This window comes from Bos mutus, chromosome 19 (assembly GCF_027580195.1).
Source record: "Bos mutus isolate GX-2022 chromosome 19, NWIPB_WYAK_1.1, whole genome shotgun sequence".
NCBI classification, from domain to species: domain Eukaryota; kingdom Metazoa; phylum Chordata; class Mammalia; order Artiodactyla; family Bovidae; genus Bos; species Bos mutus.
This window is the reverse complement of record NC_091635.1, coordinates 34,359,976-34,373,674: the sequence shown is the minus strand read 5'-3', so window position 1 is coordinate 34,373,674 and position 13,699 is coordinate 34,359,976. Positions and strand designations below refer to the sequence as shown.

The window sequence follows — 13,699 nt, the reverse complement described above, 5'->3', positions numbered from 1 at the left end:
TTCTGTTTCCTTAGTGATAGAACCTTTCCTTGTCAGGCACCATTGTGAAACTTTCCTTTAAATGGGACAATTTGCATTCTCATTCCACCCATCCAATAGGAATTGGAAATGGGAAAATTATTTAGAGCAGTGTTGTACAAGGACCTATTGGTTTCGGTGCAAGGGACGAAATACTGTACTTTATCATTCCAGCTTCTTTAAGTTCTGGGCTCTATTCATTTTAAATGATTTGAAAAGAGATAAGAGAGAGGAGAGAGTTATTACACTCGTAAGAGTGGCTTCTATTACAGACTGCTAAAACAATAGTGAAAAATACTGCTTTTCTTAGTTTCTGGAATTTGGTGAAGGGCCAAAGATTTATTTGCATTTGGATAAGTGTGATGGTTTTATCTTTGTGCAAGTTGAATGTCATCATCTCAGCTGTGATCTGAGAAGTGATACAAATTTCAGAAAAAAGTTTTGTGTTTTTTTCCCCCCTAAAAGGAAGAACTTCATGTCTATTACTGTATTTGCTTTTAATGGATATTACTAGGTTTTATTTTCGTCTTTTAAAATTAAAAGACACCCAGTCCTTTTAAAGTATTTAGTTCCATATAAGTATTTAGGTTATTTGCTGTATCAACTTTGCTTTCCTATCACATTTTCAACTTAAATGCTTAAATAGCTTTCTTTTACCTTTTCTTGCATGTACTTATATTACTTACCAAGGTTGAAGCAAAGCTAGAATTGAAGCCAGTTTTCTGCTTCAGGAAAGAGCTCTGGGTTTGTGGGTTACGACCCAGGTGGTGTTGTAGTGCTGTAACAAGTCTCTTTCCTCATCTGTAACTGGGCATCATCTGACCTTTCTGAAATGCCTGTTCAGAGGATCGTATTAGATCATAGCTATAAAGTGCTCAGGACTTCCCAGGGGGCACTAGTGGTAACGAACCCGCCGGCCAATGCAGGAGACACAAGAGATGCAGGTTTGATCCCTTGGTCTGGAGGAAGGCATGGAAACCCACTCCAGTATTCTTGCCTGGAGAATCCCAGGGACAGAGGAGCCTAGTAGGCTACAATCCTTAGGGTCGAAAAGAGTCTAAGACAGGACTGAAGTGACTTAGCACACATAAACTGCTTAGACATAAAAAATGCTCTATAAATAATGCTGCTCAACTTGTTAAACTACTCATCGTAAGCATTTCCAGCTGTCACTCGAGTATTCTAGGCAATTAGTTTTACTGTTCCCACAGTTAATTTATGTGCTATCTTGAAGAGGGCATTGCAGTGCTCATCAGTCCCATCTCCATTCCTCTAGGCTTCAAGCAAATTTCAGAAGGCTCCAGAAATCTTGAAGAGTTCTAGCCCTTATTATACATAAGTGAGAAGCATTACGGAGCTTGTGCACCCCAGAACTCATAAGTCAAAAGCAAAGCAAGAAGACACTGAGTTTGTAAACTTTAAAAATTGGCCTTTCATTACACCAGTTTTCTAAGTTATCTGGATTTAGGAGGCCTTTCTGCAAGGAAATTTGCTCCTTTAAACAGTCTAGGCCGACGATTCTCAAAACTAGTGGGCAGTCATGAAGATGGTGAGATCTTTTAGCCCCCTTGACCAACTGACATCCAGCTAGAAAATGTAGCTACAGGGCTGGGTATCAGATGGGAAGTACTTCTGTATTTAAATTCCCTATCCTGGTGGCTGCATTATATTTGGCATCTTTTCAGGCACTGACTCCTCCAGTACTCTTATTTCCAAAGTCTACATGGCAAAACGATCTTTTCCGAAGAACATCACAAGGATTTTACTTCACTTTTTCTACTTTATCTTGCTTTGTCAATTTACCAAGTTCGCTGTTGGGTAAGCATCTTATTTGATAATGAGAGAATAGTGAGAATACTGCTTGGGAATGCTAAAGTAATAGATAAGATCAGACTGATGTGTGTAAAATTCAGGAAGATCCAGAGATGCACTGCAAAGAGTTCACATTGACTTTAGGCATCAAATTTCCATCATTCCCTGTTTGAATGTAGCTGAACTCACCCATCTTGGAAGTTAAACCAATATAAATCTGTCAAGGATCTTAGCCAGGAAGGGCCAGTGTTCATTATTGGATGGTGTAGATCCAATTTTGGATCCAGCCCACTCCCACCCCCGCCTCCGTGAGAGGAGCAAGTCACTGAAAAAAACGCGGGCTCACGGAAGTCTTGCTCCATCACTCATTGCTTCATCCTTTCTCAAGCCCTGCATCCCTTGGCTGAGGCTAGCCTCCCCGGAAAGGCAAACTTAACAGGTTTCTGCAAACGGCACATGTCTCAAAGTCGTGGGTACGGAAGGATTCAGGACAAAAGATCCAGAGAGGGACAAAAAAAGTTGAGCAGTTTTCCTCCCTTTATAGAAGGCGGCACAGAGAAAGGGTGGGTTTCCCCTTTGTAGCTTGTCAGTCTGGTGCCCGAGAGGCCAAAGTGAGGGGCGTTTAAGACATCTTCAAAGAAAGTGCGAGACTGATTTTTCCTAAAGTCCTACCACAGGAAAGGAAAAAGGACCCGCCAAAAAGTAGCCAAGTCAGCAGCCAGCGTTGGTTTGCCTTCCTCTAGTCCCCTTGACTCTTCATTATTGAAATCATCCCACTTCCTTCCTGCTTCCGGGACCGAGGCTCACAGAGCCCTTTTCAGACCCCGAAGAAGACCACATCAAGGACAAGCTAGGTCTCTGGCTTCCACACGCGGGGGACACAGGTTTCATCTGTTGGAGACCGAATGCCCTCAGGTTTGCGCTGCGCGTAATCAGGTGACTCAGAACTGGAGAACCGCTTTGTGCGATAGCTGCTAAGAAAAACCCCGCCGCACTCGAGGAGATGCAGGAACCACGCCGCTTCACCACTAGCCTCGCCCTGGTTCAGGGGGCTGGGGCGGGGCGGGGCTTCCCCAATGGCCACGCCCGAGCCTAGAGGGCCGGGGCAGGGCGGGGCTTCCCCAAGGGCCGCGCCCGAGCCTAGGGGCCCGGGGCGGGGCGGGGCTTCCTCTCCCGCGCTGGGTGGGGCGGAGCTTCCCCACTTGCCGCGCCCGGGCCGAGGCGGCCGGGGCGGGGCGGGGCGGGACGGAGCTCTCCTCTACCAGCCCTCCCCGCGTCCCTCTACTGCGCATGGCACGCTGCGTACCTCCCTCCCAGCAACCGGCCTGGCGGCAGCGCGGCCTTAAACCAAGGAGGCGGAGCTCAGACTGGGCCGGGACTGCTTGCTAACTCCAGGACCAGGTACCGGGCTGGCGGGGGCCGCCTGGTGCGCTCCGGGGATCAGTTCCTCCTCGCCCTGACGCCGATTCCATCTCCTCAGGGGCGGGCCTTCATCATAGCGGCCACCCTTCGTCTCCCTCGTCCTCCGCGGGCCCCCTTTACACACGAATCCTTCTCGATTCCCACAATGAGGGGCTGTAGCCCGAGAAGAGAATAGGCTTGGGCCTGGCCCGGAGACACCGCAGCGGAGTTGCCGGGCGGAAGAGGCGAGCGCCTGCTTTCTCTCTCCTCTTCCCCCCCTGATTTCCAGGTGGGAAACCTGGGGCCCAGGTGACAGTTTGTCCTGATGTAGCGAAGAGGAGGCATATCCTCTCCCCGCACCCCATTTGCGCCTCCCTCATCCGCATCTCTTCCCAGGCGGGACAGGCAGCAGTAGGTCAAGCCCTCCTAAGAGAAGAGCTCAGGTATTCCTGAATCAGCCTAAACAGAGCTTCTGATTGTCTTGTTTTCCAAAATGCTTAAGTGCCCACAGCACCTTGGGGTGGAGATGCGGGATGGGGGTAGGGAAGTGAGCGCGAGGGAGGGGAGTGGTTAAGTAAAATTGTTCAAGTTTTCAGGAAATGGGGAACCAACTTTTCTGCCCAGCCTTCTGCTAAGGTATCCTACTATATTCGAACTTAACTTCATCCCAAAGAGGAAAAGACGTGCCAATTGATCCTTTTCTTACTGTAACATTTGTTGGGGTAGAACCGAATTCCAGTATGTTTTTGTGGCATTAAGACAGTTTTTCATTGACTGATCTATGCTTTTCTTTAGAGATCCCCAACATTGTTTCTTGTCCCTGAAAGTTGAAGAAACCAAATCTTTTCTGATTATCTGCCTCAAGCCTATTCAGCCATAAGATAAAGTGTTGAATTGGTTAAATCTGTTGCCCTTTAACTAGATTTCTTAGAGGTGTTGTGACCCAAATGCAGTGTTTATAGTTGTAATCCCAGACATGGAAGAAGTTTAGAAAACCAGTGACAAAAATAGGGGAAAAAGAAAAATTGATAAGGTAAATAAATTTTCCTTTCTATACCATTTAGCATCTGGTCAGTGTTGTCAAATCAGATGATGCCTTTTCAGTCATTACATCTTTACACTCAGTCTTGAGGCTTCTCCCTAAGCTTCTCTGTTATCACTTACAGCTTCTCGAGCACAGGCTTTGGAATAGACCTGATCAGTTCTCTATTACTTGCCTGTGTAACTTTGGTTATTGGTTGTTGTTGTTGTTTTTATTTTAATTTTTTGGCCATGTCATACAGCATGTGTGATCTTAGTTCCCCACCAGGGATTGAACCTGCTCCTCCTGCAGTGAAAGCAGGGAGTCTTAACCCTTGGACTGTGAAGGAAGTCCCATGTCTGTGTAATTTAGGCATTTAACCTGAGTCCTAATTTCCTGATCTGTAAAACTAGGATCAATAATAACTTATTGTGAGCTGATCTCCATGAAGCATTTAACACAGATGCTGGCACATGCTAAGTTCACCATAAGTGTCTGCTGCTTTGATTATTTTCACTATTATTAATTTAACAGACACAAGAGTGTCCATGTTAAGTGTTGGTCACAGTAGCCCCTGGGAATGCAACAGTAAACAAGATGCATTCCCTGCCTTTACAGACTCTAGTGTAGGCCGTTGAGAGAGTGGTCTGTATAAGGATTGAATACAGAGGCCAAGCATCTAACCTGGGTTGGGTGGGGCAGTCTTGTAGGACTTCCTGTAGTAAAAGGACAGACAAAAGATGAATAGATTGGGAAAGTGTAAGTGGTCCACGAGGGGAAGCAGGATCTTTAAAGTTTTTCCTTTGGGTTCCATTTCCTACCTGCCTTTGAAGTTGTGCTCAGTCGTACCCAACTGTTTGTGACCCCCATGGACTGTAGCCCACCAGGCTCCTCTGTCCATGGAATTTTCCAGGCAAGAATACTGGAGCGGGTTGCCGTTTCCTGCTGCAGGGGATCTTCCCAACCCAGGAATCAAATCCTTGTCTCTTTCGTGTCCTGCATTGGCAGGCGGATTCTTTACTATTGCGCCACGTGGGACGTCCATTGCCTTTGATGCTCCATGTCCTACATATGAATTTATCCCAAGGCTTACTTCCCAGTTTTCTGTTTTTCTCTCAGCATTTTCTTCTAAAGTGAATTTCTGTCACTTGTACAGCTTCAGAGCCATCTCTAACCCCTCTTTTAAGCATCAGCCTTACTTTTCTAACTAAATGGTATTTCCACTTGGGATATATAACTTTTCTTAACTGCAGCATAACTTAAAAACTCAAACTCATCTTTCCACCAAAATAACTTCCATCTCTGACTTTTCCTATTTTGTCTTTGACACACTATTCTTTGCGGTTACTCAGGCACACACACACAAAAAAGTCATCAGAGTTGTTCACAGGTAAAACAGGTTCCCTGATAAGGTAGTGAGTTTTCAAGCAGAGACTTGATAATCTTATATCCAGGTGTTTATAAAGCTGTTCTTCCAAAGAGTGGAGGATAGACTCAATGACTTATGGTGTCCTTACTAACTTATTTTTCTTTCTCCTTATCCATCTGTTTTTTTCATTGGAGGATGATTGCTTTACAGTGTTGTGTTGGTTTCTGCCTTACAACAACATGAATTAGTCATAACTATATATATGTATCCCCTCCCTCTAGAGCCTCCTTCCCACCCATCCACATCTGTTTCTCAATATTCCTTCTGCCACAGGCTCATATCACCACAGATGTGGCCCAGAATAATTGTATTCCCTCTTTTTCTTTTTTTCATTATACTGGATTCTAACTAACATTCCTTTCTCTGGGTTGTTTTTACCTCCCTCCTCTCACATCTCTTAGCAGATTATACAACCCCTTACAACCTTCAGTTCAGTCGCTCAGTTGTGTCCAACTCTTTGCAACCCCATGGACTGCAGCACGCCAGCTTCCCTGTCCATCACCACCAACTCCCGAAGCTTGCTCAGACTCATGTCCATCGAGTTGGTGATGCCATCCAACCATCTCATCCTCTCGTCCCCTTCTCCTCCCAGCTGAAACACCAGGGAAGCCCCTCACAACCCTAGCCCACCTGAAAAAAAGAATGGAAATGTGGCGATTTTTTTCTAGATTCTTCAAAAGCATATCTGAGTATTTATTTTAGTCATTTTACTTTGAAAATCAGCTTTGTTCAGATATAATTTACCTGTAACAAAATACACCTATATCAAGTGTACAGTTTGTTGAGTTTTGACAAGTACATTTACATAACCACCATGCAATAAAGATACAGAACTTTTCCATCACCCTGAAAAGTTCTTGTGTGTCTCTTTGAAGTTGGTCCCTTATCTCACTACTGGGTCCAGGCAACCAAGACTTGCTTTCTGTCGTACTTTTGCTTTTTCTAGGATTTTATGTGAATGGAAACATTATGAAGATTTGTGTCTGACTTTTTTCCCTTAACCTGAAATTGTTGCCTATATCAGCAGTTTGTCCCTTTTTATTGCTGAGTAGTATTACATTGGTGTCTGTTCAGTTCACTTCAGTCGCTCAGTTGCGTATGATTCTTTGCAACTCCATGGACTGCAGCATGCCAGGCCTCCCTGTCAATCACCAACTCCCAGAGTTTACCCAACTCATGTCCATTGAGTTGGTGATGCCATCCAACCATCTCATCCTCTGTTGTCCCCTTCTCTTCCCACTTTCAATCTTTCCCAGCATCAGGGTCTTTTCAAATGAGTCAGCTCTTCCCATCAGGTGGCCAAAGTATTGGAATTTCAGCTTCAACATCAGTCCTCCCAATGAACACTCAGGACTGATCTCCTTTAGGATGGACTGGTTGGATCTCCTTGCAGTCCAAGGGACTCTCAAGAGTCTTCTCCAACACCACAGTTCAAAAGCATCAATTCTTTGGTGCTCAGCTTTCCTTATAGTCCAGTTCTCACGTCCGTACATGACTACTGGAAAAACCATAGCCTTGACTAGACGGACCTTTGTTGGCAAAGTAATGTCTCTGCTTTTTAATATGCTCTCTAGGTTGGTCATAATTTTCCTTCCAAGGAGTAAGTGTCTTTTCATGTCATGACTGCAGTCACCATCTGCAGTAATTTTGGAGCCCCCAAAAATAAAGTCTGACACTGTTTCCCCATCTATTTCCCATGAAGTGATGGGACTGGATGCCATGATCTTAGTTTTCTGAATGTAGAGCTTTAAGCCAACTTTTTCACTCTCCTCTTTAACTTTCATCAGGAGGCTCTTCAGTTCTTCTTCACTTTCTGCCATAAGGGTGGTGTCATCTGCATATCTGAGGTTATTGATATTTCCCCCGGCAATCTTGATTCCAGCTGTGCTTCATCCAGCCCAGCGTTCCTCATGATGTACTCTGCACAGAAGTTAAATAAGCAGGCTGACAATAGACAGCCTTGACGAACTCCTTTTCCTATGTGGAACCAGTCTGTTGTTCCGTGTCCAGTTCTAACTGTTGCTTCCTGACCTGTACCACATTTTTATTTATTTATTTTTTTAATTTTATTTTATTTTTAAACTTTACATAATTGTATTAGTTTTGCTGTACCACATTTTTAAAATCTATTTACTAGTTGGTAGATGCCTGAATTGTTTTTAACTTGGGGCTATTTTGAATAATGCTTTTATGAACATTCATATACAAGTTAATGAGAAGATATGTTTTCATTTCCCTTGAGTAGATGACCTAGAGCAGAATTATTGAGTCATGAGAGGCTATTAAACTATTTTCCAGAGGGGCCGTAGTTGTTTGCATTCCCACCAGCAGTGTACGAGAGTTCCAGCTGGATGTCCTTGTCAACACTTAGTATTGTCAGTCTTTGTTTAGCCATTTTGATGGGTGTTTAATGGTATCTCTTTGTGGCTTTGTGTGTGTCATCATTTCCCTGATGACAAGTAATGTTGAACATCATTTCATGTGCTTAGTGGCTGCTCCTTTATCTTCTCTTCAGATCTGTTGTTGCCATTGTTTAAACTGGGTTATCTTATTATTGAGTATAGAAATTCTTTATATATTCTGTATATAAAGTCCTTTGTAGATACACACACACACACACACACACACACACACACACACACATGCATGCACAGAGTATGTTTTCTCCCAGTCTTTTCAGTTTCTTAGTGGTGTCTTTCTAAGGCAGACATTTTAAATTTTGATAAAGATTAATTTGTCATATTTTTCTTTTATGTTTCATGCTCTTGATGTTCTGTTTTTGAATCTCTACTTATCCCAAGATCATGAAGATTTTCTCCTCTCTTTTCTTTAGTAGTTCTAACTTTTTCTTTAGTTCTATGATCCATTTCAAGTTAATTTTTGTGTGCAGTATAAGGTCAGCATTGAGGTTCATTTTTTTCTAAATAAATATGAAGTTGTATGCAGACTGTTTTTCCCCATAAAATTACTTTGGTCATTCTCTTGAAAAGTAATTGACCATATATGTATGGGTCTATTTCTAGGTTGTCTGTTCTGTTTCATTGACCCATGTATCTATCCTTAGACCAAAGTACACCATCTTGATTATTTTAGCAATAAAGTAAGTCTGGAGTTCAGGTAATAAAAGTCTTCTGACTTTCTTTTTCAAAATTATTTTGGCTATTTTAGCCAAATATTTCCATGTAAATTGTAGCCTGAGCTTATCAGTTTCTTTTGAAAGTCTGCTGGGATTTTGATAAGCATTGCACTGAATCTGTAAGTCAATTTGGAGAGAAATGACATCTTAATAATATTGAGTCTTCCAATTTATGAACATGGCATATCTTTTATCTAGATAATCTTTAATCTCTCTTAGCAGTGTTTTATCATTTTACAGGTCTTACTCATAGTTTATTAAAATTATTCCTAATCATTTTATGTTTCCATTGGTTTATTGATGGTATTTTTAAAATTTCATTTTCTGATTTGTTGTTGCTATATATAGAAATACAACTGGGTTTTATAATTGATCTTTATAAATTAATTTTCTTAAGTATAATGATTTTTTTTGTAGAAAACTTAGGTTTCTACATAGGGCTTCCCTGACAGCTCAGTTAGTAAAGAATCCGCCTGCAATGCATGAGACCCCGGTTCAGTTCCTGGGTTAGGAAGATCTGCTGGAGAACGGATAGGCCACCCACCCCAGTATTCTTGGGCTTCCCCTGTGGCTCAGGTGGTAAGGAATCCGCCTGCAATGCAGGAGACCTGGCTTGGGAAGATCTCCTGGAGAATGGAAAGGCTACCCACTCCAGTATTCTGGCCTGGAGAATTCCATGAGCTGTACAGTCAGTGGGGTCGCAAAGAGTTGGACATGACTGAGCGGCTTCCGCTAGATTTCTATGTATACAGTCTTGTTATTTATGAATAAAGAATTTTACATCTTTTTTTCCCATCTGTATGCCTTTTATTTCTTCTTGCCTTTTTGCATTGGCCAAGACCACTAGTACATTGATGAAGTGATAACGTTTTTGCTTTATTTCTGTCCTTAGAGGAAACTCATTCATTCTTCTTACTATTAATAGATGTTAGCTATAAATTTTTATGTGTATCTTTTACCAAGTTGACTTGGTAAATCCCATTTCTATCCTATTCCTTTTTGACTATTCCTAGTTGACTAAGAGTTTTTTGGTTTTTTTTTAAACTTGTGGCTTAGTGTTGAATTTTGTTAGATGGCTTTTCTCCATCTATTGAAATGATTGTATTTTTACTTGTTTACTCAGTTAATAAGATAAAATTACATCATTTAAAAAAATTCCTTAAAATTGGTTGTTCTTTATTTGCAAGCAGCTTCAAAAACAGTTTTGTGTATGTTGATTCATTTTTTAATGTTAAACTGATCTTTTATTCCTGAACTAAACCCTCCTTGGTCATGATGTATTATCTTTTAGCCATTCTAGATATAAATTCTTAACTATAAATAGCAAACATAGAACAAAATCAGGATGATATGAAAAAACATACATTTGAGAAGTGGCAAAAGGTCTTGGGAATGGGTAACAAAAATATAAAACTTAGCAAAAAGGTTGGAAAATAAAGTTTGAAGAAGTTTCCTGGAAAGTAGAAAGTTGTGAAGTAGGAGTGAAATATAACTTCAGTGGATAATCCTAGAAGTACACCTTTAACTATTAGAATTTCTGTTGCTATTTCTTGCTACAAAACTAATATTCCCCAGAATTGGAAGACCCACATTTCCACATTACAAGGCTGAATACTTTGTAGCTAGTCTGGATTATAGCCAGAGGATGGAGGGCCTCAGGAAGGCAGTCTCCAGGGAAAAATTGCAATGAATGAGTTTGAGTGTATGGAAAAATACATTGATAAGACTAATAGCCGAAATGTTGAGGTATTTGGGAAAAGTTAATAACTACATGGAAAAACAAGCAAGTGAAAAAATGAGGCAGTTATTAACTCTGCTGGGGGTGGGGTGGGAGAAAGTGTGTGTAAGACAAAAGACATAGTCATCTCTAACTGTTTGCCTCTGCTAAGAACCAAGTCCTCAGGCTTCCTAGGTGGCACTAGGGGTAAAGAAGCTGCCTGCCAACGCAGGAGACATAAGAGACTCCTTATGAGTTCGATCCCTGGGTCACGAAGATCCCCTGGAGGAGAGCGTGGCAACCCACTCCAGTATACTTGCCTGGAGAATCCCATGGGCAGAGGAGCCTGGCCAGCTACAGTCCGTGGGGTCACAAAGAGTTGGACACAACCGAAGCAACTTAGCATGCAAGAACCATGTTGGTGTACTCAGTAATGTAAATTTGGACCATGGTTTTAACCAAAAATTATGTCAGAACTATGTTGGGAGAATGAAGGCAGGAAAGTAGGGTGCAGTTGATGTAGGAGAGCCTAGTTTTCTCCTACCGTGGTGGGAAGTTAGTAGATAAATGTCTAAAATGGGTAAGTCATCACATGTAAACAACATGTAAAAACGATGATTAAAAAGAAGGGTAAACAACCAGAAGAATTAAAGGTAATTGCTTATACAAAGGGGTCAAGATAAATTAAACATTTTTTTTAAAACCTATAACAAACTTCACTTTCCTTACAGAGAAGCAGTATTTTGGAATGTATTTGGCCATAGTACATCCAGGTTTATTGTCACTGAAAGTTTCTCTAAAATATCTTTATAGTCCAGCAATTTATAGGTTTAGTTCAGTGCTTTTAACGGTAAACTCAGTAAGTTTTTGTTAATCAACAAATATTTCTACAAAAGCGGACTTGACTAACAACTTGTGTCTATTTTCCTTTTAGGTTTAAATTTTTGAAATTGAAGTAGGTCTACACGTTAGGAACTCATGTCTTTTCTTGTAAGTAAACCAGAGCGAATTAGGGTGAGTGTTTCTCTTCTACCTTTACTATTTTTTATTTTCTGAAAAGCAGTGTGTTTTAGCAAATATTGTAGACATTTTTTTTTTCCAATGTGATGCTCAGAATCATATAGAAGGGAGAGATGTAGAAAGTCAAGCAGGTATTGCAGCCTCCACTGCACAGAACAGAACTTGCAGGCACAAGCTGACCAGAGACACAGAATATCATACTGCCCACCAGCTTGTCTGATAAGAAACAAGGTGGCTTATTTTATGAGTATCAGTCACACATTAAATGAGTTGCTGGCCCTTTTCATTGTAGATATGCACCCACTAATGATCTGCCTGTTTTCTGCGTGTTTTCAGTGAGTTTGTGGGTTTTAAAAATCAGCATCAAATTGTAATCATTGGAACACTTTTTTGAGCCCAGGCCATCAGCAGTAAAAGCACAGAGTCCTAACCACTGGACTGCCAGGGAACTGCCATCATAGGTTTTGACTGAAGACTCTGAAAAATTTTGTTACACCTGAGAACTTCACTAGCTAAAATGACCTCAGGAACAAATACTGGGTTTAATTTCCATGATTTCGTAAAAGACTGTCTTATTTATTATCAAGTATTCAAATCCAGTAGTAATCATTTTAAAACTCTTTAACAGTATATATGTAATATGAGACATTGTGAATAGACCACCACCTTTTGTGGTTTGTGTAATCTCAGCTCCTTGACCAGGGATTGCACCTGGGCCATAGCAGTAAAAGCCTGGAATCCTAACCACTAGGCCACCAGGGAATTACCTGACTATACCACTTTCTTTAAATATTAAGGTGTAAATTATATTTTGTGGTACAATGCATATGAATATTTTATATGAAGTTTTTTTTTAGGGTGTTGCTTTTTTACTAGGAAAAAATTGATACAGAGAAGGATAGAGAATGATGGTATCGTTTCAATTCATAGTCCTTATTATGCAGCTTTTTTTTGCAACTTATTTCTGAATGTTCCTTATCCTTTTCTTCTGTTCATGTGGATAAGAATAATTTATATTGGAAAGAATAAACTTTGCTATTAAGAGGGAAAAAAATAAAGAATACTTTGCTATTAAGAGGGAAAAAAAATCCAGAATCCTGAACTCTGCCCAGTGGAAAGAATACCCTCAAGCCAATGGGCTTCCTGGGTGGCACTAGTGGTAAAGGTTTTCACCTGCCAGTGCAGGAGATGTGGGTTCGATTCCTGGGTGGGGAACATCCCCTGGAGAAGGAACTGGCAACCCATTCCAGTATTCTTGCCTGGAGAACTCCATGGATGGAGGACCCTGCCGGACTACACTACAGTCCATGGGGTTGCAAAGTCAGATGCAGCTGGGCACACGCACAGGCAGCCACTAACTTCGTATTGTAAACTCTGAATGTTGATTCAAAGTGATACCAGCCCTTAAGTGAAATGCAGCCTTGTTCCCGTTGTTTTTATGTATGAGCTGCTTTTCTCTCTCAACGTGATTCAGGTGAAACCAGACCTCTGATTAGTATGATGGAAACCCATACTTGTTTGAAATAGGCCAGTTATAGAAACCATAGATCAGTCATGCTAGTTCAGTCCTTGTAAACTTGGTAGAAAATTTAAATGTTGATGATGTCTTTAGAACCCCTACTGGATGAAAGAATACGTAGCTGGCTGATTCCTTTTACAAACTACTAGGGGCTTGTGATGGAGAAGGCAATGGCACCCCACTCCAGTACTCTTGCCTGGAAAATCCCATGGATGGAGGAGCCTGGTAGGCTGCAGTCCATGGGGTCGCTAAGAGTCGGACACGACTGAGCGACTTCATTTCACTTTTCACTTTCATGCATTGGGAGAAGGCAATGGCAACCCACTCCAGTGTTCTTGTCTGGAGAATCCCAGGGACGGGGGAGCCAAGGGACTGCCGTCTATGGGGTCGCACAGAGTCGGACATGACTGAAGCAACTTAGCAGCAGCAGCAGCAGCAGGGGCTTGTGAAAACCTGTTTCATCCCTGTTTTCTGTGCTGTGAATTCATATTTTTTTCAAATTGGCAATAATGACCCAAAGCATGTAGAGTAGACAGCCATGGACTGACTAAGATGCAACCCAAAGGCAGTTTTATATACAGGAAGGACAAAAACAGTTCTCATTATTAGGGCCAGTACTACTTGTC

The 13,699-nt window shown here is 41.7% G+C and overlaps 1 protein-coding gene across 22 annotated transcripts in view; it reads left to right on the top strand.

Annotated features, from left to right (window-relative positions):
• Positions 1 to 2,642: 2,642 nt before the first annotated feature.
• STRADA (STE20 related adaptor alpha) overlaps positions 2,643 to 13,699 on the top strand; it is a 28,134-nt gene continuing 17,077 nt past the window's right edge. For 3 of the 22 annotated variants that reach the window (XM_070390061.1, XM_070390069.1, XM_070390053.1), the window contains exons 1-2: positions 3,238 to 3,476; positions 11,469 to 11,548. In XM_070390061.1, the coding sequence (XP_070246162.1) occupies positions 11,513 to 11,548 (36 nt within the window). In that variant the 5' untranslated portion in view covers positions 3,238 to 3,476; positions 11,469 to 11,512. The other 19 variants (XM_070390065.1, XM_070390073.1, XM_070390055.1 and 16 more) reach the window with 16 other exon arrangements.